The 22,743-nt window shown below is 35.8% G+C and overlaps 1 protein-coding gene across 5 annotated transcripts in view; it reads right to left on the bottom strand.

The window, feature by feature from the left end:
• Positions 1 to 22,743, bottom strand: part of LOC115212228 (vacuole membrane protein 1) — an 82,485-nt gene that overhangs the window by 20,958 nt on the left and 38,784 nt on the right. The window contains exon 1 of one of the 5 annotated variants that reach the window (XM_036505735.1): positions 15,838 to 15,878. The exons of 3 other annotated variants lie outside the window; for them this stretch is intronic. In XM_036505735.1, coding sequence (XP_036361628.1) covers positions 15,838 to 15,863 — 26 coding nt within the window. In that variant the 5' untranslated portion in view covers positions 15,864 to 15,878. Of the gene's footprint in view, positions 1 to 14,967; positions 14,991 to 15,837; positions 15,879 to 22,743 lie in introns of those variants that run through there. One more of the 5 variants, XM_036505743.1, reaches the window with a different exon arrangement.

Raw genomic sequence — 22,743 nt, 5'->3', positions numbered from 1 at the left:
AATGCCAAGTGATGGGCCTGAACTAGAAAACATGTGATTGAGAAGCAAGTTTCTCAACCAGTTCCTATTTCAAATAGGAGACATGAGCTGATGAAAACTTTCATTAATTAGCCCCAGGTCAGCTCTGAATGAGCCAACCTACTATCAAGGGTAGTCCAACAGTGATCATTGTTTTAGCATTTCTAAGATGACATTGTCTATGTCTTTCCTATTTTTAAGACAGAAAGCTTGATATTCAAGAGATTTGACTGATATGTCTAGCAAGACGAGCAACCAGTGTCTGTTCCAGCTTTTAAGACTGAGGCTCAGCTGTTTGTTCAAACCAGCAACATGTTATAGCTGAGTCCCATCAATCCTCATTAATCACACCGATAATAAAAAAGCAATTCAACTGTGATTGTATTCTTTTCATTTTTATATATCTGTACGTATCCAAAACCACCTTATCCAACATATTCCCATTTTAAGATGGTTGAACATATGACAGAAACCAGGCTGCTATTTCTAGCAGGTACAGCATTCATGTAAAGGTTCCCTTCTTGACTGAAGCTAGCTATATAACATGATGCAAACTGTCAATCCTTCAGTCTGTAGGCTGACCACCTTACCAATTCATAGTCTGCTGTGACTGTCAACCTAATTACCTTTCCAATTATTGACTAATTTATAAAGAAAACCCAACATATACTCTAGATTTATGTCCTAAACTATTTTATCCTAAAAACAAAACAAAAAATACCTACAGTTAAAAATGAATTAAAAATGGAGAAGGTATCTTTTTGTTACATAATGTGAACTCAACACTTCAAGTCCTTTACCTTAAAAAGCCACAGGAAACAATGTACTCTCAGTAAGGAAAAAAAAAAACTAAAATTAGGTTACTTAGATAAATTTAACATGGAATTCATAACATTTTGTGTGAGACTATCAAAAACTAAAAGCCAAAGGTCAGATGAAATCAGAACAGTGTCATACGCATAATTTTGCCTTAACTTTATGGGTCGTCTCATTGACCTTAACACTTTCAAGTTCACAGCTACTGTCATTGCACATGTGTGTAATTCATCATCATCATCATCATTTAGCGTCCGTTTTCCATGCTAGCATGGGTTGGACGGGGGTCTGTGAAGCCAGAAGGCTTCATCAGGCCCAGTCAGATCTGGCAGTGTTTCTACGGCTGGATGCCCTTCCTAACGCCAACCACTCCGCGAGTGTAGTGGGTGCTTTTTACGTGCCACCCGCACAGGAGCCAGACGAAGCTGGCAACGGACACGAACGGATAGTGCTTTTACGTGCCACCAGCACGGAGGCCAGGCGAGACTGGCAACGGCCACGAATGGATGGTGCTTTTTAAGTGCCACCGGCACAGGGGCCAGGCGAGGCTGGCAACGGCCACGATTGGATGGTGCTTTTTACGTGCTTTTTACTGCTTAAAGTGTGAAATATATGGCAAATAGTGGGTGTATATTTATGTACATATATATACACACACATATAACAGCATCACTGTCATCATTTTAATGCCTACATTGCAACGCTTGTTGCTGAGGTAGATTTTTCTATGGCTAGATACATTTCCTGTCACCAATCCTCACTTGTTTCCAAGCTAATATAATATTTCCTCATAACCAAAGATATCATCACAGAATATTGGAAATTAATGACATTGCTTGTATGATAATGAGAATCATTTACAACTATCATGTGGTGACAAGACAAGGAGACAAACATAGACTAACACTATATATTTATACAAATAAATACACATACACACACGAGAGAGAGGGGGGGAGAGAATGAGAGAGAGGACTTCTTTTTCCCTTTCCATCAACTAAATCTACTCAAAAGGCTTAGATCAGACCAGCTTAGAAGACACTGAAAGTAACAGGTAGTGGGACTAAACCTGGAACCAAGTGGTTGGGAAGTTGAAAAGCAAACTTCTTAACCACACAGCCTTATCTTCATCTACACCATGCCCACATTTAAAACATATATAGTGTATGATGAATAAAGTACATTAGTGTATTCTATATAAAGTCCTTTCCTTATCTTTAGTGCCTGTAACCCTTTACAGGGCTTCCAAAACTAGTAGGAGGAAAAGCTTTATCCTCAAACCAAGGACCAGGCCTGAATGCAACAGTGTGGAGTTCACTAAAGGCACCCAAAGGTACCAAGTGGTGATGGTGGGATTTAATCTCAGGACACACTATGGATGTGAACCCTGGCCAGTGAGAGCTGAAGATCTCCAAAAACTCAAAGTCTTCAAGCCACTGCCGCCTACATTGAATTCTGTGTGTTTGCCCATGGGACTTCATTTTGAACCCTGAAATACAACAACACAGCTACATCAGCTCTCTGCAACAAGCTCTACAAACAAGACATCTAAAGTGGCTCTCTGTCAACCTCTGGGGAATTCATTCACAAGGTGGTCAAACTGGCTTCCCTCTTATGGTGGCTCACACAAACTGGAGGACAGCTGAAAGCATGGCTGGCAATGGTAAAAGAGAACATGGAAGCATAATCGAGCCTCTGCATCTATGGTCTTTGGGAGTGGGTGTCCATTACAGCCTCAACTGTGACTGATAGTTGGATGTGGTCAGCATTTAAAAAAGGATGTGATGAATTCATTGGTTGCAACCAGCTCAACTCACCCCATTTGACTGCTACCACATGTACAAGTAACAAATACTACAAGATAACTTGTCTACTTTTCTTACAGCTCCACAAATCTGCTGACTAGATTGTTACTTTTCTTTTAATAATCCTAAAAGGTTGAAAAGTAAATTTGAATTCAAGAGCTTGGTATTTGGAACAAATAACATGAGGCATTGCATCCAGCACATTAAAGACTGTGAAGTCAACAACTAAATAAAGTATATGGTGTGGGTGTGCATTGTATCTCAGAAAGGTCATTATGCCAATAATAAATACATTTCATGTCAAAGGATCAATCAAGAAAAAAGCTCTAACCAAATACAAAAGTACACACACACACACACACAAATATATATGCGTGTGTGTGTGTGTAAGGTGTATAAAGTTTGTGGTATATAAAGTGTACAAAATGTATCCCATATAAAGAATACAAAGTGCATACTATCTCTTATTATAAAAGGCAGATTTTATCTGCCTCCCTTTGTAAGTTATAGAAATCTACAATATAGGATTTCTTCAATTACAATTTACCTAGCATTTTAAAGAGTAGAATGCATCGGGTCATGCGAGGTCCAGTTTTTAAAATTTAAACTCCAATTAAGCAAAATTTACAGAAAACTCACATTCTGGTGTGTATGTCAAATGCTTTTCTTAGTCTGGTTTACAGCACACGCAAACGCACACACACAGTGTGCAATGAATAAAGTGAAACTAGATGTAATATTTGTTTCTGTCTATCACGCTGATAGATACATGAGTAAAATGTATGGGAAGCTAACAGATAAGAGTGAGTGAAAATGTTCTTGGAAGAGAGTAAATTAGCGACAGAGTGATTTGAGGAAGACTAAACTGAAAGTATGAAACAGTGTTTATGTATAAACAGACGACACTTATATAAACCCTTTCGTTACCAAACCGCCCGAATTTACCTATTCATATTTAAATGAGAATATCAGAGTAAATCTCTTTAGTACATTCGTGAAAACACGTATTATACTTCGTAAACACTTCAAATACAGTTTTGTACAAAAATCGAAGTGTAATTTTAATTCCGTGAATTATGGGAGATTTTTTTCCGAAATTTGTTCCTATTGTGTTTTCAAAATTTGTAATTCTGACAAAAAATGGATACGAATTTCATTATATCAAGCAGCGAGTCAGAATTCGAAGGATTTTCTACTGAAGACCTTCATAAATCTAACTCTATGACTGAAAAAAAAAAAAGCATCTTTATATAAGAGTGAAGTTGTGTGTCTGTCCCCTTCGATTTAGATTCGTAACTACTCCCACATTTTGCGGTGCAGTTTAACCAAAAGCGGGTATCTTATAGTCGTGATTCATATCGAGCCCTTCTGGGTATTAGCGCGCGTCTACGATGAGTCTACGATTTTAAAAAAATTTACCATCATATTTTTCCATTTTAATGCATTTTTTTCGCATTTATATAAGGGAAGTAACTCTCTAAAAATATCTACGATGTGTCAACGATTTAAAAAAAAAATTTACCTTAATGTTTTTTTCAATTTTTAATGCATTTTTTTGCTATTTTTTGGCTATAACTCTCTAAAAATGCTTATATAGTTATTTCCCTTACAACCCGAGCAATGCCGGGCGATACTGCTAGTATATATATAATGTAAAGTGTATAAAGTATAAAATACTATTTAAAAATAACTGTAAGAACATTTACACCACAGTAGTTGCAAAATATTTTGTTTAACTGTTAATGAATAATAACCCAATTCATTGCCATTGTTGATCATGCTGTTAGTCAGACAGCTTGAGAATGATGCTAAAAAGAGGATTTTAGTCACTGTTCATCATCAAACACAAGAGGTATCAAACTTATTACTCATGATGTGTGCATAAAAATAATGACGCTAAAGAACTAATAGTGTCCTGTATATATGTCATCATCATTTAGTGCCTATCTTCCATGCTGGCATGAGTTAGACGGTTTGACTGGAACTGATAAACTGGAGAGCTGTACCAGGCTCCAGTCTGTTTTCGTTTGGTTTCTACAGTTGGATGTTCCTCCTATCACCAACCACTTCTTAAAATATACCAGGTGTCTTTTACATGTCACTGGGATGCGTGTTTTTTACATGTCAATGGTATGGTTGCCTTTTGCGTACCACCAGCACAGGTCACAACTACTATTTCACTTAGCTTGACACGTCTTCCTAAGCACAGAAAATTGCCAAAAGTTTAGGTCAGTTATCATTGCCAATGTTAAGACTCAACATCCAAAGGTCATATTTCACTACCTCATTCCATGTCTTCCTGGATCTACCTCTCCCACAGGCTCCCTCCACAGTTAGAGATCAGCACCCTTTTATGCAGCTGTCCTCATCCATATACATCACATGGCCATAAAAATTTAAGTTACATAATAAAATCAACTCAAAGCACAAGATAATGGGAAAGGAAATTGAATATTCTTTGAAGAGATATTAAAATACAAAAGGATAAAAAAAATTAATAGTCTATAAATTGCTTAGCAGATAATTAAAATCTTACAAAACAATAAAATAAATCTAATTCTGGAAGATAGTAATGTATTGAATGACGTATTAAAAACAAAAAAAATTTAAGTAACTGAAATCTGCCTTTTCATTAGAGAAAATAAACAGAAACTTATGGATATTCTTACTGACTTTCAAAGGGAAGATAATTGGAAGAAATTTAATACGGGCAACTTTCATACTGGGACAGGTAACAGAATTCTTGCACTTACAGAGATTGTAATATCTGACCAAGAATTTTGGGGATATGGTCTCTTATGTCTCCTTAAAGAAACCCGTGAAAATTCTAAGTTTAAAAACAATAATCACAATAAACTTTGCTTTTTAATGTTAGTTGAAACTATGTGTTCCTTCTTCCACCATGTTTGTGTGTGCCCCAATTCAACTGACCTTGTTTTTCATTGATCTCAGCACACTTGTCAACATCTGTCTCTCCTCTCCCTAGTACTCCTTATATGTACAATTCAAACAACCTAGTCTTGCCACTAAATTTAGTCAAACATTATTTCCTTCCACTTCATTCCTGCACCCTTTTACTTTCTCACTTCAATTTTTGCATCCAGAGTAATAAGGCCACTAAAATGACGCAGAACTCCACAACTTTCCTCAAATTTTGTTTTACTCTTTGGTGTGATGTTCTTGTCTATCACCACCACACCTGGATTTAACAACTGACGCATAACATGTAGTACATTAACCTTATTCATTCTGTAATATATTTTTCTACATATGTTTTATGTGCTGTATTATGTGCTAAAGTAGGTTACAGCATTATTAGACCTTGTATGCAAAGTATAGCCTTTTCAGGTTGGTTTGATAAGTTGGCAGAAATTTAACAAGTAGAAAAAGTATTAAGGATTTTTGGCAAATATAGTTTACATAATTACAAAAACTGAGCCATGGGAAATAACCTAAGTGGGCTACTGGCATGAAATTAGATAATTCAAGTAGATGGTGATGAGCTGAATGATACATACAGAAAATTCTAAATGATTTGAAATTTCATTTAGTTCAACAAGAAAAAAAGCAAGGTGAACAATATTTAGCTGATAAGATCTAATAACACAGAAATACATCTATTAGCTGTCACTATGCCTGCTAACAAAGATCAGCTATTTTTAAGAGATATTATCTTCTATTCTCTTCCAAAGTCATTAGCAAGTGCCACAATGCTTTTCTTTTCTTTATTCAATGATAAGGCAAATTTCAATTCATTTAGAATATTTTTCTTTTTTGCAAAGATTTACATATATCACCACCTAGTTGCATTATTTAAATTTATGCATTTTGCTCATTTGAAATATTTCCCTTCGCTCCCTTTGTTATATAAATCTAATTTTTTAAAGACATTATTTGAAGACTAATCAAAATATAAGTATTGATTATCAAAACCAAAAATAAAAATACATTTCTAAGAAAACTCAACATTCCATCGCATTCATTTAGGTCAGTGTTTTATAGCACTGCTACCAATAGCACTTTTAGGAACAGGAAAATCTTTGTAATTCCTCATACCACCAGCACCACCACCCACCCACACATAGTCTATTGTTCTGTGGGAGGAAGAGAAAAGAACTGGATAACACCCAGGAGCTAACTAACCGAGCTACTTTGAAAATCATGCTTTTATAATGTTACCAGTTTGTTCAATCAACTCCAGTTCCACACTGCATTCCACTCCCTCTCAGCTCTCAGTCAATTAGCTTTCTTTACAATGCTACCATTACTCACTCAAGGAAGCAAAAGAATTAGGTAAAGTTTTGTTAAAACTCATTGTCAATGCAGAGGTTAGGGAAATTCTGATATTATTTTCATGTCATTAAGTTTGTTGATTCATTTTGTGCCATTACTGCTGTTTCTATAGCAATAAGTAAACAAGATAAATTTCTTCTTAGATGGAAAACAACACCTGTCTATTGCAAGTAACAGCTCTTCAGTTAAGTGAAAAGGAGTTAAATATTAAATATTCTGCAGAACAAAACAAATACTTTTAGTGATAAATATATAAGAAATCATATTACGAGACCACAAATTTGTAGGGAGGTATCTAGTTCAATCACACCAACTAAAGTACTTTATTGGCACTTTGTTTTATCAACTGACTGGAAGAGAAATGAGAAATTTTGGCAGAGACATTTTGGTGCCATCTATTTGGCTTTAATGATTTGACACTGATTTATTTGAATTCTGATGTTTGATCTCTCTCTTTCTGCCTACCAGTGAGCGAGCAAGCGAGTGAGAGCATTTAAGCTGAGTCAAATTCAGAATATACAGAGACATAAATTAAATATTTCAAGACATTATACCTTGTCATTCAATCTATTCTAACAAGACATGGCTCTTACGTGAGGAAACATTGCTATTATCTTAGAAAATTATCACTGATAAAAAAAATATACATACAGCAAGCAATAAGCCACTCTATGGTTATCTCCCTCAGTTGACCAACAAAATAATGAGAAGACAGTTGCAGGTTTCTAGGCACTGTCTGTGAGAACCAGAGTTGCTCTCTAGTTAAGTCCCCACTTGTAACTAACTCATTGGAGGATGAATCACAGGTGTCCTTCCAAAATTATGCTCAAGACCTTAACAGAAAACAGCAGAGCCATGACTACTTATGAGTTTAGAAAACTGATGATGGGAAGGGAGATGTATTGTGACCATCATCATGCACAAAATAAAAGTTGTAGCTGGTAAAATTGGCACCATGTCAGTTATGACAACAAGGGTTCTAGTGGATCTGATCAACAGAACACCTGCTCGTGAAATTAACATGCAAGTGGTTGAGCACAACACAGACACACATACTCTTAAAATAGTTCTCAGGGAGATTCAGTATAATACAGAATGTGACAAGGCTGCCCTTTGAATTACAGGTACTACTCATTTTTGCCAGCTGAGCAGACTGGTCTTGCTCAAGGACACAATGTGTTACTGGGAATTGAACTCATGACCTTATGATCTTGAGCCAAATACCTTAACTACTAAGCCATGTGCAATCAGCTGGTACTTAGTTTGATCTCAGTATGCACCTTTGTTGCTCTTTTATTGTTTCAAGATGGTCCTTATAATGCTTGACAAGCTCATGAAAAAAATATTCATAGTAAAAGTTATACAAACATTTTGGTATAGCAGCTATGCAGGGGGATAATTGAGGCCTTACAATAAATTAGTCCTTCATTATCAAAGATAACCAAGACTCCATCTCTTAGACACAATGATTAATGAGGATCAAACTTTGATGAGGTCAGAATAAGACTAAAACATGTACAGAGTTGTATCCTGAATCTACCCAAAAACTGAAAATTACATTAATACGAATTTCCATATCACATAATTATTTCTAGTTACCTTTTTTTCATGATCCATGAATTTAAAACATTAACAGCCTAACAGCAATGTATTTATGTATTTCTAGAAAAGACAGTGTTAACATAAACCAAGAACATTTAATAAAAATTATGCCTCGAGTAAAGAGAAAAAAATCAATAATCAATTTGAGTCAAGAAGAATGTAGAAGAGCCAACCTTATAATTCAAATTAATTGAAAATAGAATAAAAGTTTGCAGGTGAGGAAGGGTCTGATATTTAGCAGTGTGGTAACAGTTCTGAACATACTTCAGGCTTATTAGGCCTCCTCAGCAAAGCATAGTTTTACCAGTATTAGCAGCCTTAAAATGGCAATATCTATATTTATAAAGATCTGTATGGAAAGAGGGTGTTCTCTCCTAGGGGTATTTATTCAAGTATATACCAGTTTAGCTATATATCAATCAATGATTACTAGAAATTCCACATGTATATATGTAATAGTGTTTATTGTTGGTTCTTCTGCACATTGGTTCTTTCATGCATAGGCAACGTGACTTGACTAATGTAATTATAGTGAATATATTGATTATTCTGTGTGTGTATATATATATATATATATATATATATATATATATATATATATAATGTATATATACGGGTCTCACGGAGGCAATGTAGCCAATGCTGGTGTTATGTAACCAGCACCTGTTCCAGTGGGATGTAAAAAGCACGTTTTAAGTGTCGGGTCTCACAGTGGTGATGACAAATGACCAAGACCTTTTAGCAATATGCTTTGCCAAAGAAGAAGAGTCATCAAGCCAAATGAAATTGTAGTTGTTGCCAATACTGGCATCCTGCAACTGGTACCCGTGCCAGAAGCATGTAAAAGCACCCATTACATTCTTGGAGTAGCATATAAAAGCACCCATTACATTCCAGCTGCAGGAACCATGCCAAATCAGACTGGTGCAGCCCTCAGCTTACTAGCCCTGGTCAAACTCCAATCCATGCCAGCATGGACAATAGACACTAAATGATGATGACGGTGATGATATATATATACACACACACAGTTTTAGTAAATAAACACTAATAGGTGGAATGGGTGGCAAGGGTGAATGGAGTGAGGTGGTATGGACATGTGTTGATGAGGGTGATTGCATTTGAGGTAAATGGAGTGCAAAACCGAGGAAAAGGTGAGGAGGAGATTGGGAGGGTTGGTTTGAAAAAGGAGGATGCCAAAAACTGGACGAGATGGCAAGATGGTGTGAGGGCAGTTGCTATGGCATTGAGGTAGATCTGGCCACCTCCGTTAATGAGGACAAAACCCAGATTTAAAACACTGAATGATGATGAGGAGTATCAACTTAAAAGAATGATGGTAGAAAGAAAAACAGTTAAATCAGAACAAACATACTTAATGAGCAAGTTACTTCAATGCATTTTAAATATGTTAGTACTAACATAGCTATCAACTTCTAACATCAAATAATCTTCTTAGCACCAACCATTGTCAACTAAACTTTCATTTGATATGTTTAAAATGTGGATTATGCCAGCTGGTGTATTACAAGAAGAAAAATTATCTAATATTTCATTAGAGAATGCCTGAAACATTTTATTATTATTATTATTATTATTATTATTGTTATTATTATTATCATCATTATTATTTTCTCTCCACATGGCACTTCAGTATATTATACACTTTGACTTTTGCGACTGGTTTTTCTTTTCAAAACATTCAATCAAATTTAGGATTAACAATGATTAGCTTTTGTGTTTGGATGAAGATGCACTATCTATCAACACACACACACACAAAAAAAATTATCAATAATACAAATTCAAAAGTAGTGAAATGGAAGTTACTGAAAATTAATATTTCAATTTCTTTAGAAATACAGAAAGAGCAAAAACTATATTACTTCACTTCAATATCAAGAATGAAAGCATACTGTTAATCTACACCTAACACATATTTTGTAGGAAGAACTCAAGAGCATTTCATTGGATTATAATGTATGTGTGTGTGCATGTAGATTCTTATACACACACATCTACATACTAAAAACATATACATGCCAAGCATAGTGCCACCACCACCACCACCACCACCGTCGTCGTCATTTATTTACCTAATTCTTAAACCACTAGCTACTATGAGACCTTCTCTTGATTCATTACCTACATCTACCTAGTAGTGACTACTACTACTACTACTAAAACAATAAATGTAAAAGAGCCTCTAGGTGGACCCCTTCAGTTGCTAGAAACAACAGTAATATCTTCCTCAAATCAAACCCTACAGTTATGGTGTAAGAAAGGATACATTACATAGTCCAAAAAAAAAAAAATGACTTGGAAGAGGTGATGGGTGGATGGAATGTCTATTATATGTTGCTAAATCAAGGCTGAGCTGGAGTTGAACAACTTCAATGATATTCAGAAAATCTCTGGCAGTATTTGCGCTCCAAATATCACAAATGTTTGTTGTAGGTTAAGGATTCTTAACAATTTTGACCCTTTGTTCATTAACAGATGCAAAGAAGGAACTAGTAATACATTCAAATTAATCTCTAGATTATATTTTCTTTTGTTTACTCCAAGTATTGGATTTCTACAATTCATCAACATAACTCACCAAAGTAATGAAAAGCTGAAAACTTTTAAGAAGGCTTCAAAGACTAGGATAGTAATGAGAGAAGCTCCTTCACAACCATGCAACCTGTTAGAAATAGCAGTAACCAAATCTTCAAGAGCACCATCCGAGTGTGATTGTTGCCAGAGCGACTAACTGGCTTCTGTGTCGGTGGCACATAGAAGACACCATTCTAGCGTGATCGTTACCAGCATTGCCTTACTGGCACCTGTACCAGTGGCATGTGTAAAAAGATTCGAGCGAGGTCATTGCCAGTACCGCCTGACTGACCCCTGTGCTGGTGGCACATAAAAGTGCCCACTACACTTTCAGAGTGGTTGGCGTTACGAAGGGCATCCAGCAGTAGAAACTCTGCCAGATCAAGATTGGAGCCTGGCGCAGGCATCTGGTTCACCAGACCTCAGTCAAATCGTCCAACCCATGCTAGCATGGAAAGCGGATGTTAAAACGATGATGATGATGATTCTATGAAGGAAGAACACAATAATATAGTCTTAGATACAATATATCTTAAAACAAAAATGACAATGATCTCAACTAGAAAAGATTGTTTTGTAGTGTACCTGCTGGATTAATATTGACGAGATTAAATAGCAACAATTATGGACAAGGATAGACATTGATGAACAATTGTATAATTCATCGAAATTTCACAGTGAACCTAATGTTGATTCTGTTTCTGACCGCTAACTTTAGTATTTTCATGTAAGCTGAGCAGCACTCAAGTAATTTGTTCTTATCTAATTTTGTTCATTGCCTAATCACAAAGGACTTAATAAAACGTGTGTGTGTGTGTGTGTGTGTGTGTGTGTCTGTTGGCAAAATCAAAGCGGGTAACATTTGTTGTTTACAAGCTAATTTCATAGCAGACCTCTTGCAGCATTCTTACCCAAAATATGCCATCAGCTGTTCTGCATTCTTGCACCTAAGCTACATCATAGTCAATCTAAATCTGTTCTGCACAACCTTCAGTGTGGCTCTTTCTACTAGCAATCACTGAATGTAGTTAGCAAATTCCTTGTTTAATGCACCTTGAAATTCCTCTCTCTCAAATGCATCTCCTTCTTATCCTTGTAACGTCTAATAATAATGCTGTTACAGCAGTCATCAGAAAGAATACATTCACAAGTAGTGAAAGCAAAAGACTAGAGTATCCTAAATCCATCCAGCTGTTTTTACTCTGAGCAACTACCCTTGAAAGTTCTCCTCCTCCTCCAACTACTAGTACTGATTATATCTGAAACTGAAAGACTTATTCATTTCATCACCAAAGCAAAAAAAAAAAAACCTCCCAACAAAGGGGGGCCTATAACTGTCACTAACCTGCTTGAAATAGCAGCCAAATCACACTACCATATCAAAACAATAAAAAGGATCTCACTGAAAAATGTAGAACTAACAACATCTATTAGTAATAGTTCCTCGTCTGCATTTTAACTATCATTGAAGGCAAGATCACTAAAATGACAGTTTTTTTATCAATGACATCCTGATATCTCACCATCCTCTCTCTCTCTCTCTCTCTCTCTCTCTCTCACACACACACACACACACACATACTTGCAATTTCTTTACTTGATCCTTACTATATAACAGTATCTACATTTCTACTTAGCTTCAAGGAATAGTTTCCTAATCCCTTCTTTTCAATTTATCTTCTACCATAATGCTCCGCTTATATTTATTTATTTATTACTAGCAGTATCACCCGGCGTTGCTCGGGTTTGTAAGGGAAATAACAATAAAGCATTTTTAGAGAGTTATAGCCAAAAAATAGCAAAAAAATGGAAAAGAATTATGGTAATTTTTTTTTTTTAGTTAAAAAGGTCGAGTTGCGTCCCCTAGACAGTCTGTGGTTTGTGTTTCTGATTCTCGAACCCATGTCGAATTTATCGATTTTTTTCAGAACTGGGGGAACTTTTCAAAATTTTCGCTGCGTTAGTTTTGAATTATGACATTGGGCTATGTGTGTATCAAGTTTCATCAGAATCGGTTGAAAGCCGTGGTCAGGGTGAGGGTACAACCTGACAGACACACAGACACACACACACAGACAAACTGCCGTTTATATATAGAGAGATGTACTGTTATTTTCATATACTTTAGTTTGCAAGATAAGTCAGTGACCATCATTTTGTAGCCCTTTCCAGATTGCTACAATTGATGCTCAGTTGGAACATTAGCAAGTTAATACCAACAGGGAGGGGACCAAATAGTGTGGGTCAAATGCTTACAACTTCATGAACTTTCACACAAGATCCAAGTAGTGGTGTTAGATCACATGGAATGTTAGGCCTACCACATAAAAGATGGCTTTATATTACAACTGCAGATTTGGTCAATAGCTTCAAGTTAATTATCTCTTTGCAGAGCCCAACATATGGGGCACTCAGCTGCTTCAACCTAGACACTCAAACCATTTGAATGAAGGAACTCATTCTGCTCCTGAGAAATACTTAATTTTTTAAAATATTTTACAAATCAGATTTTAATATCTTAATTTTTTTAATGTACTGATTAATGCATAAGTCATGGAAAGAGAGAAGGAATATACAATATACAATGTGTGTGTGTGTGTGTGTGTGTGTTGATATCTGTGGGAGACTGTTTTTATAACTATCATCTTCATTACTGAGATTGAAAGCAAGATGTTTAAATACCTATCTTAAGCAATTTATAAATAACAAAGCTTTTCTATTAAAATTATAGTTAAAATGTGTATTAACAACTATTGTAACTGCACCATGTTTCCAGCAGTTTGATCTCTATCACTACCTGTTGTTTAATTCATGGATATATATATATATATATATATATATATGTATAAATATATATATATATACATACATAGTGCTAAGAGCACCACCCGAGCATGATTATTGCTAGAGCAGCTAACTGGTTCCGTGCCGGTGGCACATAAAAAGCACCATTCGAGCGTGATCATTACCAGTGTCGCCTTACTGGCACGCGAAAAAACATTCAAGTGAGGTCGTTGCCAGTGACGCTGGACTGGCTCCTGTGCAGGTGGCACGTAAAAAACACCATTTGAGTGTGGCTGTTGCCAGTACTGCCTAACTGGCCATCATGCAGGTGGCACGTAAAAGCACCCACTACACTCTCAGAATGGTTGGTGTTAGGAAGGGCATCCAGCTGAAAAAACTCTGCCAGATCAGATTGGAGCCTGGTGCAGCCGTCTAGTTTGCCAGTCCTCAGTCAAATCGTCCAGGATGGAAAGTGGACGTTAAATGATGATGATGATGATGACTAGATTGAATCCAACCAGGTATTATGTATACATTCAGGAATAAAACATCTGATGACTAATGTAGATCAACTCAATCAAAATACATTGACTACATATTTTTTAAATAATTCATTTTCATAGTTGAAGTTAATAATCTGAACGATTTTAATCTTATTAACAGTAACTCAATTGAGGCATTTAAACATTTAATCAAATTTTGCTTTCAGTCCTGACAATGATGATGGTAATTATAACGACAGTCTCTCAGAAACGTGTGTGTGTGTGTGTGCGCGCGCGTGCGTGAGTGTGTGTGTGCGCATGCATGTGTGTGTGTGTGTGCATTCATATGCATAAACATCATCATCATCAAACATACATATATATGCTCAAATACAGCTTATTTTTCATACATACACAAACACAGGCCAACATGTACACACATACACTCGCAGTCAGTCATTTTAGTACCAGCAAGTAACAATAATAGCATCGTTAGTTTATAACTACAGATCTGGATGTTATGTAAATGATTGAGGAGAGGAAATTACACTGAAGTGATATCTTGTTACCTTCTCTAGGTCAATGGGAGAACCTGATCTCACAACTGCAAACTTATGAAACACCATGTTAATAAGACATTTGTACCACATCTTCCTCCAGAAATGAACTGTTACTCATGAGGGAGGATTAGCCTGTTGACAGTTCATTATCTTTATCAGATAAATAAAGGAGTACAGCTGCTGATATAAGAACGATTGATACTTTCCTTGTGACTTGACTTGCGTATTCATATACACACAATTAGTGCTTAAATCGACTTTAATCAACCTGTTGAACCCAGTCGAAATTATCAGTTGTGAAGTTATAAAATGTGACTTTAAAATGTGTGTATGTTGTGTGTGTGTGTGTGTTATTAAGTTATACTTTTATAAGAGGAGGGGAGAGAGAGAGAGAGAGCAGTGATTTCAAAGCTTTGGTCTACAAGCCCTCATCAGAGTGTCCAATGAAGGCTAGCTAACCTTCATCAGACAGTCAAACTTTGCAATCAATCTCACCCAAATTTTTGTAAAACTATAATATGTAATCTACAATTGAATAATTCTTCATAACTTAACATTAGTTAAGTTATGAAAACAAACATGAATGTATGAAAACAAGCCAAAGCTGACTTTGGGGCTCAAAACCATCTTATGGCTCAGCAGATACAAATATCAAAATACAAAAACTATGTACAAAAATTAGTTTGTTTGTCTGTTCTCTTTTTCCAACAGATTACGACACTACATTAAAAGTGAAGAAGATATAACAAACAGACGAGAACAATGAGTAAATATTTAATGAAGAATTGTTAAAGAAGTGGATTGCAAAAATACCAAAGTTAATATTTAGAGCAAGAGAAAGATAATGATGAAGAAGAGAATAAAAATAAAAACCACAACCTCATGTCTACTGTATAATAATCCATGTTGAAAAAATAACTTGTGAAAAGCTGAACACTGAATGGAATGAATGAAAGATAAACAACTGCCAGCAATCATTTTTTGAAATGAACTATGCCCAACTATACTGTGTTGTCACAGCTCTTGTGAGAAGTGATATTGGTTGTGTGTATGTATGTATGTATACACACACACACACACACACAGGGCACTGGGTATTTGTGAGTATAATATTAGCAGACAATAAATAGATGATAATCTAACGGAATGTTACGCAGCATACACCAAATTATAACTTTCTCATCTCTTCTTCAGATGTATCAATAGTACCAACATGACAGACTCCAGTCTGGCTTGAGAGATGAAAAGGTAGTGCTTATGGCTGAAGCTAACAACCATAGATTCTCAAAGACTAACAGTTTCTTGAACATGTGCAGAGGTTCTCAGGGGCTAAATCTCATTAGGGCACCTGAGTTTGCCTACCAAGTCCAGATAACATCAACAACAAGAAACTTGATGAGGGCCATCATCAAGCAGCTCATAGTGTTAAAGTCCACTTTGAGATATGTGGTGCATGTAGTGCATGAGGATACCAAGTGCAAATTATACATAATTAGGAGGGCAATTCATGACTATCAATATTTGGGAAAAGTGTGTGACCTCATGGAATTGACATTGAAGGAAACCATCATACTTTGGTTCTTCTTCAGTTAGAACTTCAACCAGAATGAGAAGGTGAATAGGAGGAATGAGAGCTGGCTTTGCATAGACCCCACTGAGCTACTCACAACAATGAACATGCACATAAAATTCCTGTTGTCTTTCATGTTTCTGGAGGAGACGAACACAATGAATCACTTCTTCCCAAAAGGCCCCAGGATCAATGCCAGCACTTACATTGAAGTACTGGACAAAGATCACTGGTTCAAGGAACTGGGCCAGGGAAGGCTGTACATCTTCCAGCAGAATTCTGCTCTCTCCCACATGATCAAAGAGTGGCAGGCTGGTAATTTTTGCAACCATGTGCTGCTAACATGCGATCTGCTAGTTATTCTTATTTGAAACTCCTAAATAATTGTTTGATCATTGTCAAGAGGGAGACCAACTGGCAGTGCCACAATACAAAGCACTCGAAGGCTGCCACCATAGACACGACAGGCAACCTGAAGATTGAGGGTGGATTTATTGAATAACCAGTTTCTTTAATACATATTGGTTGAACATGTGCACCAAAAATATATTGCTTTTCTTTTTCTATTTAAAAATTTTTGTTTTTCTTTATATCTTCTCAATTACATGGTGGACCTTGTACAGATACACAACACGTGTGTTTTGTGTGTATATACGTAGATAAACAGATACAAATACCAGCATATTTACATATGAGAAGATGAAACAAACAATAGATAATATATATTTAATTAAATATGAAAATAAAATTCACTCAGTTTATACAAGATGATACAACCTCTTAAACTAAGTCACCTTAATCACAAGAGTAAAACTATGAATGAACATTCTGGTATTCTAATGATAATAAATATTTTACAACTCTACTGGCCAACTTTTATACGTTTTTCCTTCCATCTACATACAATCTCTGAAAGTATGCTGGGTATAAATAAAACAAAGCAGTTTACGTAAACAAGTTTTAGTAGAATTGAAAACGCTTCTGATATGAGTGTCTTTTCCTCATTTCTTTCCTCCTGCCCCACTCTACAACCTGCATAATTTTCACCCCTTGCTGAGTACATAAGTATTTCAATGAAAACCTTAGTAAACATGAAAAGACTAATTGCAAAATTCTACTCCAAAAGACTTTTACATCAACACTTCAATAGATTAGTTTCTTCTTTGATTTCCAAGTGATAACAGATTGGTGGCTGTACAATTGTACTGAATTACATGCGAACTTAAGTTAATAGCCATAAAGGCATATAAGCATAAAATCTGGGTGGGAGAAAAAAAAATCCATTATCATCTGTTGAAAACCATATTTTCAGGCAATACAAGACAAACTTGTAAATCTCCCAAAAACCATTATCATAATTAAAACTATATTTGCAATCATTTGATTTTTTTGATGTTGTTGTTATTTTTTTCTTTCTTACTGCTAAGCATATCTTGTCGGTAACACATAATTCCAAACAACATACCAGGATTTTCTACTTTATTAATCACATTAGCCATACCCTAGTTAATTTTTTATATTGTAAATTCCCACCACCTGAAACCTGACTTTGCTGTGGTCAGTATAATTAATTGCATCTGCTCTCTAAAAGTATGCGACCTTGTGTTTATGTTAGAAATAATCAATAATTATGTTATTGATTACATTCATAATGATGACAATAATATAAAATAAACAGAGAACCTTCGTATATGAAAACCAATGATGACATGAGATGAAGTGATAGCTACTTTTAAGAGGCTGAATCTCTCAAAGGAGATGACAAACGGCTAAAAGTAGTAAAACACTCTACTGAAGCATAGAAGTATAGAAAAACAGGAGGAAAATAATTGCTGTGTCAGAGGCAATAAAAAAATCATCATCATCATTATTATTATTATTATTATTAGCTGGCCCCGTGCTGTCAAAAATGACAGCTAATTGTAGTATTTTATACATATATATGGATAGTAAATCAAATTAATACACTTGTCAATGTTATCTAGTGGTTGTATTTTGAGATGTGACTGATCATCATTTGTTACTGAAAGAACACTGGTTTACACATGCAAAACATTCACATACTTCCCTTGTACACGCTCACCCAAATACACATATACTCACATAAAGTTGAAACGCTGTTTGATTTTTCTTTTCAGCATTGAATGTTCACCATCTCACTTCTATTGCACACACACACAAACATTCATACATATACTCACAGAGTTAAAATATTCCCACTACCAGTTTCCCATCACCCCTTCCGTCCTCATCCTTATGTTGTGACGGAGAAAAACACGAGTATTATTATAGTAGATTATTAAGGCAGTAAGCTGGTAGTATTGTTAGGAAGCTGGACAAAATGCTTAACAGCATTTCTTTTAATTTTATATTCTGAGTTCAAATTCCATCAAGGTCAAATCTGTTTTTCATCCTTTCACATTGATAAAATAAGTACCAGCTGAGTGCTGGGGTTGATGTAATTGACCAGCCTTCCCCACTTCTCCGAAAATATCAAGCCATGTGCCTGTAGTAGAAAGAATTATTATTATTATTATTATAGGTGGTGAGCTGACAGAATCATTAGCATACCGGGCAAAATGCTTAGCAGTATTTTGTCTGTCCTTATGTTCTGAGTTCAAATTCCGCCAAGGTCAAATTTGCCTTTTCATTCCTTTCAGGAGTCGATAAGACAAGTACCAGTTGAGCGCTGGGGTCGATGTAATCAACTTAGCCCCCTCTCCCAAAATTGCTAGCCATATGCCAAAAATTTTTTGGTTATTATTATTATTATTATTATACAAGGTGGCAAGCTGACAGAATCATTAGTACACTGGATGAAATGCTACGTTCTGAGTTCAAACTCCGCCATGGTCAACTTTGCCTTTCATCCTTTCGGGGTTGATAAATTAAGCACCAGTGAAACACTGGGGTTGATGTAATCACCTCCTTTTAATTTAGCACCACTCAGCTGAAGGGGATCTTAATCTTACAAGTTGCATAGTGACCTCACAAGTACTGGCCCCACAAAAATAGCACCCAATACACTCTGTTAAGTGACTGATCTTAGAAAGGGCATCCAGCCATAAAAACCATGCCAAAGCAGACATTGGAACATGACACAAGTCCTTAGACCCTGTGAATCTTGTCAAGCTGTCCAACTCATACCAGCATGGAAGATGGACGTTAAATTATGATGATGATCTAACCTTTTCTCTTATACTTCTAGTTATTTCATTCAATTTAACACAACATTTACACCTTTCTTTATAGTCCTTCACCGTTGTTGGCAATCAATCACTGTCTTCTCCCTTGTAGTCACAATCAGACCAACCCCATCACTGCAATGTCATTTGATGACATCCCTACAGTGGAGATTTGGGTGCACTCTCCAATGGTTCAGCCCGCTGCAGAGCATTGCCTTGGGGATTCTACTCTCCTCCACACAGATCACATGTTCAACTCAGTGCTGCTGCGATTCCATCAGGATAGACTTAACACCAAATATATTTGCACCACACAACAAGAATATCTGATTGAAGATGCAACCTCACTGAGAAATGTTCGTTATTGATTGTGTGCATGCAAGGGCTTCCAGCTATGGAACTCTGCACCAACTGGCCATTGTCTAACTCTTCCAAGCATGGAAAAGTCGACATCAAAATAACAATAATGAAGGTATGCATATATACACATATATATACATACACATGCATGTACACACACACAAACACACTAAAACCATATCCTAAGGTGTCTTTGAATTATTAATTTTAAAAAACTTTGGCACTCGAGCCCTGTGCTAGTAGGGTGTTAAGAGCACCATCCGAGCGTGATCGTTGCCAGAGCAGCTATCTGGCCTCCATGCCGGTGGCACGTAAAAGACACCATTTGAGCGTGATCATTACCAAAGTCGCCTTATTGGCACCTGTGCCGGTGGCATGTGTAAAAGATTTGAGTGAGGTCATTGCCAGTACCGCCCGACTGGTCCTGTGCCGGTGATATGTAAAAGCACCCACTACACTCTCGGAGTGGTTGGCGTTAGGAAGGGCATCCAGCTGTAGAAACTCTGCCAGATCAAGATTGAAGCCTGGTGCAGCCATCTGGTTCGCCAACCCTCAGTCAAATCGTTCAAACCTTGCTAGCATGAAAAACGGACATTAAACGATGATGATGATGACGATTTTCAATTAATCTTGCTCTCCCATTTCGCAAGGGCTTCTCAAAGTGATCATTTCTACCCAGGGATTACACAAAAAAATTTTCTTATAATACTCTTCAAATTATCCTGGAAGAAGTAAATATATTTCAAACATTTTTTTTCCTTCTTTTTTATAAAATGTACTTTAAACCAAAGTAGGTCACAACAGCCAAAATGGTTAAGGTAAGGCCATCCATTTCATGGATGTAAAAACCCAGGATCTTAACAAATGGGAATAATTTACAAAGTCATTCATGTATGACTGGAACATAACAATAAATTTCTCTACAAAACAGAACTAATTATATAAACCTGTTGTCAAATTGTGCTATAGCACAACTGAGCCAAATGTCTCCACATTGTGTGTGTTATGAATATTCATGTCTCAATTATACTTCCCTTATCTGTGATCTCAGAAAGTAAAGATAAACTAAATAAATACAAGAAAAAGTAACATTGAAACCTTATTTGTTTACTAAAATCTATGGGTATTTTTTTCCATCATTAATAATGGCAATTGATAAGAATACTACATTCCATATGACATATTCACAATACATCGAAAAGATGTGGCAGCTAATTTCAGAATCTCTAGAACAACAAATTCTTCAGAACTACGAAATTCAAGTTTGTTTAGGATTTCACCATTACTCTAATGAAATATAAATTCAATATATTTAGAAGTATCTACTTTGAGCATTGGATACATTGCTAATACAATCTTCTAACATACTGCATTCCAATGGAGCTTCAGATATTTGAATGGAACAAATCATAAAAGATTAAGAGACTAATTTTCTTTCCACTATCTAAGGTAGTAAGGACCTCCAAGATCAGTAGAAACAAAAGCCTTCAAAATGTAACTGGAAGAAAGAGTAGTCGACAATAGCATTATAGTCTTGATAGTAAATCTATGTTTAGAATGCTGAAATTTTACAAAACAGGCAGTATATTAAGGTGACCTTATTGAAAAAAGACAAAACAGTAGATCCTATCACTCAGTGAATATAATGCTTAAATAAGAACTAAAGACAATTTAGTGTCAACAGCCATAATTGGAGTTTCTATATACATAAAAAAATGCAACAAAATACCAGCAGTTAGTTTAACCTTTCTGACACCCACCTGCTTGGTTTTATGATCTAAAAATCACTTATTTTAAATTATGTGTATTTTAATTGAAAACTCCATTATAATTTATGAAAGAACCTTTTGTTAAGTTATGTTCAAACCATTAGCTTAATAATGAAAGTTATTTTACTAAACCCTTAAAAATTCTTGATTATGTTCAAAATTTAATTAAAATAGATATGTCGTGTATTTCATAAACTTAGTTAGAAAAGGGTTAAACTGCAAGACTGGATGACAAAGACTTAAATAAAGAAGTAACGTTCGAGAGAAACAATCCCCAGAGAATAACAGGAAAATAAAAGGTGAAAGACAAAGAATAAAATGTTACAGACATGATGTAAATTGTGTCCATAAAACTGACACAATAAATTGGTAAATGGGGCAAAGGTTAGGTCAAATAAAAATCTGGAACAGAAATGCTGACATAAGGTGCTAGGTGGCACTAATTAAGAAAAGACAACTAATATGGAAGGAAGTAATTATGTAAACTCATTAAAGACTGGTTACAAAAACAATTGCATGCAATCATAACAATATGAAAAAAAAACTACCTACATCTGCTTTGATAAAAAAGAAATAGTAAAAACAATAAACTGCAGTAAAAAAACAAATTCTCTGACAGTTTGATGTAGTTTTGCTCAACAGTTCCAATCTATGGTTTGTTCAGTGTAAAAATGTAGATGTGACATTTTCAGTGATCAGCCAAATTTTATATTGAGGGAAATATCTCACATGAAGAGGGGTGGGGAAATCCTTGCTTGTGAGTGAAATTTTGGCCTGCATTCAAATAGGTGCAATAACCATGTGGTCTTGGGTTCAGTCCTACTACACAGCACTTTGGGTAAGTGTCTTCTACTGCAGCCCCAGGCTGATCAAAGCCTTGTAAGTGGATTTGTTAGACAGC

This window comes from Octopus sinensis, linkage group LG1 (assembly GCF_006345805.1).
Source record: "Octopus sinensis linkage group LG1, ASM634580v1, whole genome shotgun sequence".
NCBI classification, from domain to species: Eukaryota; Metazoa; Mollusca; class Cephalopoda; order Octopoda; family Octopodidae; genus Octopus; species Octopus sinensis.
This window is presented reverse-complemented; position numbering and strand designations above follow the sequence as displayed.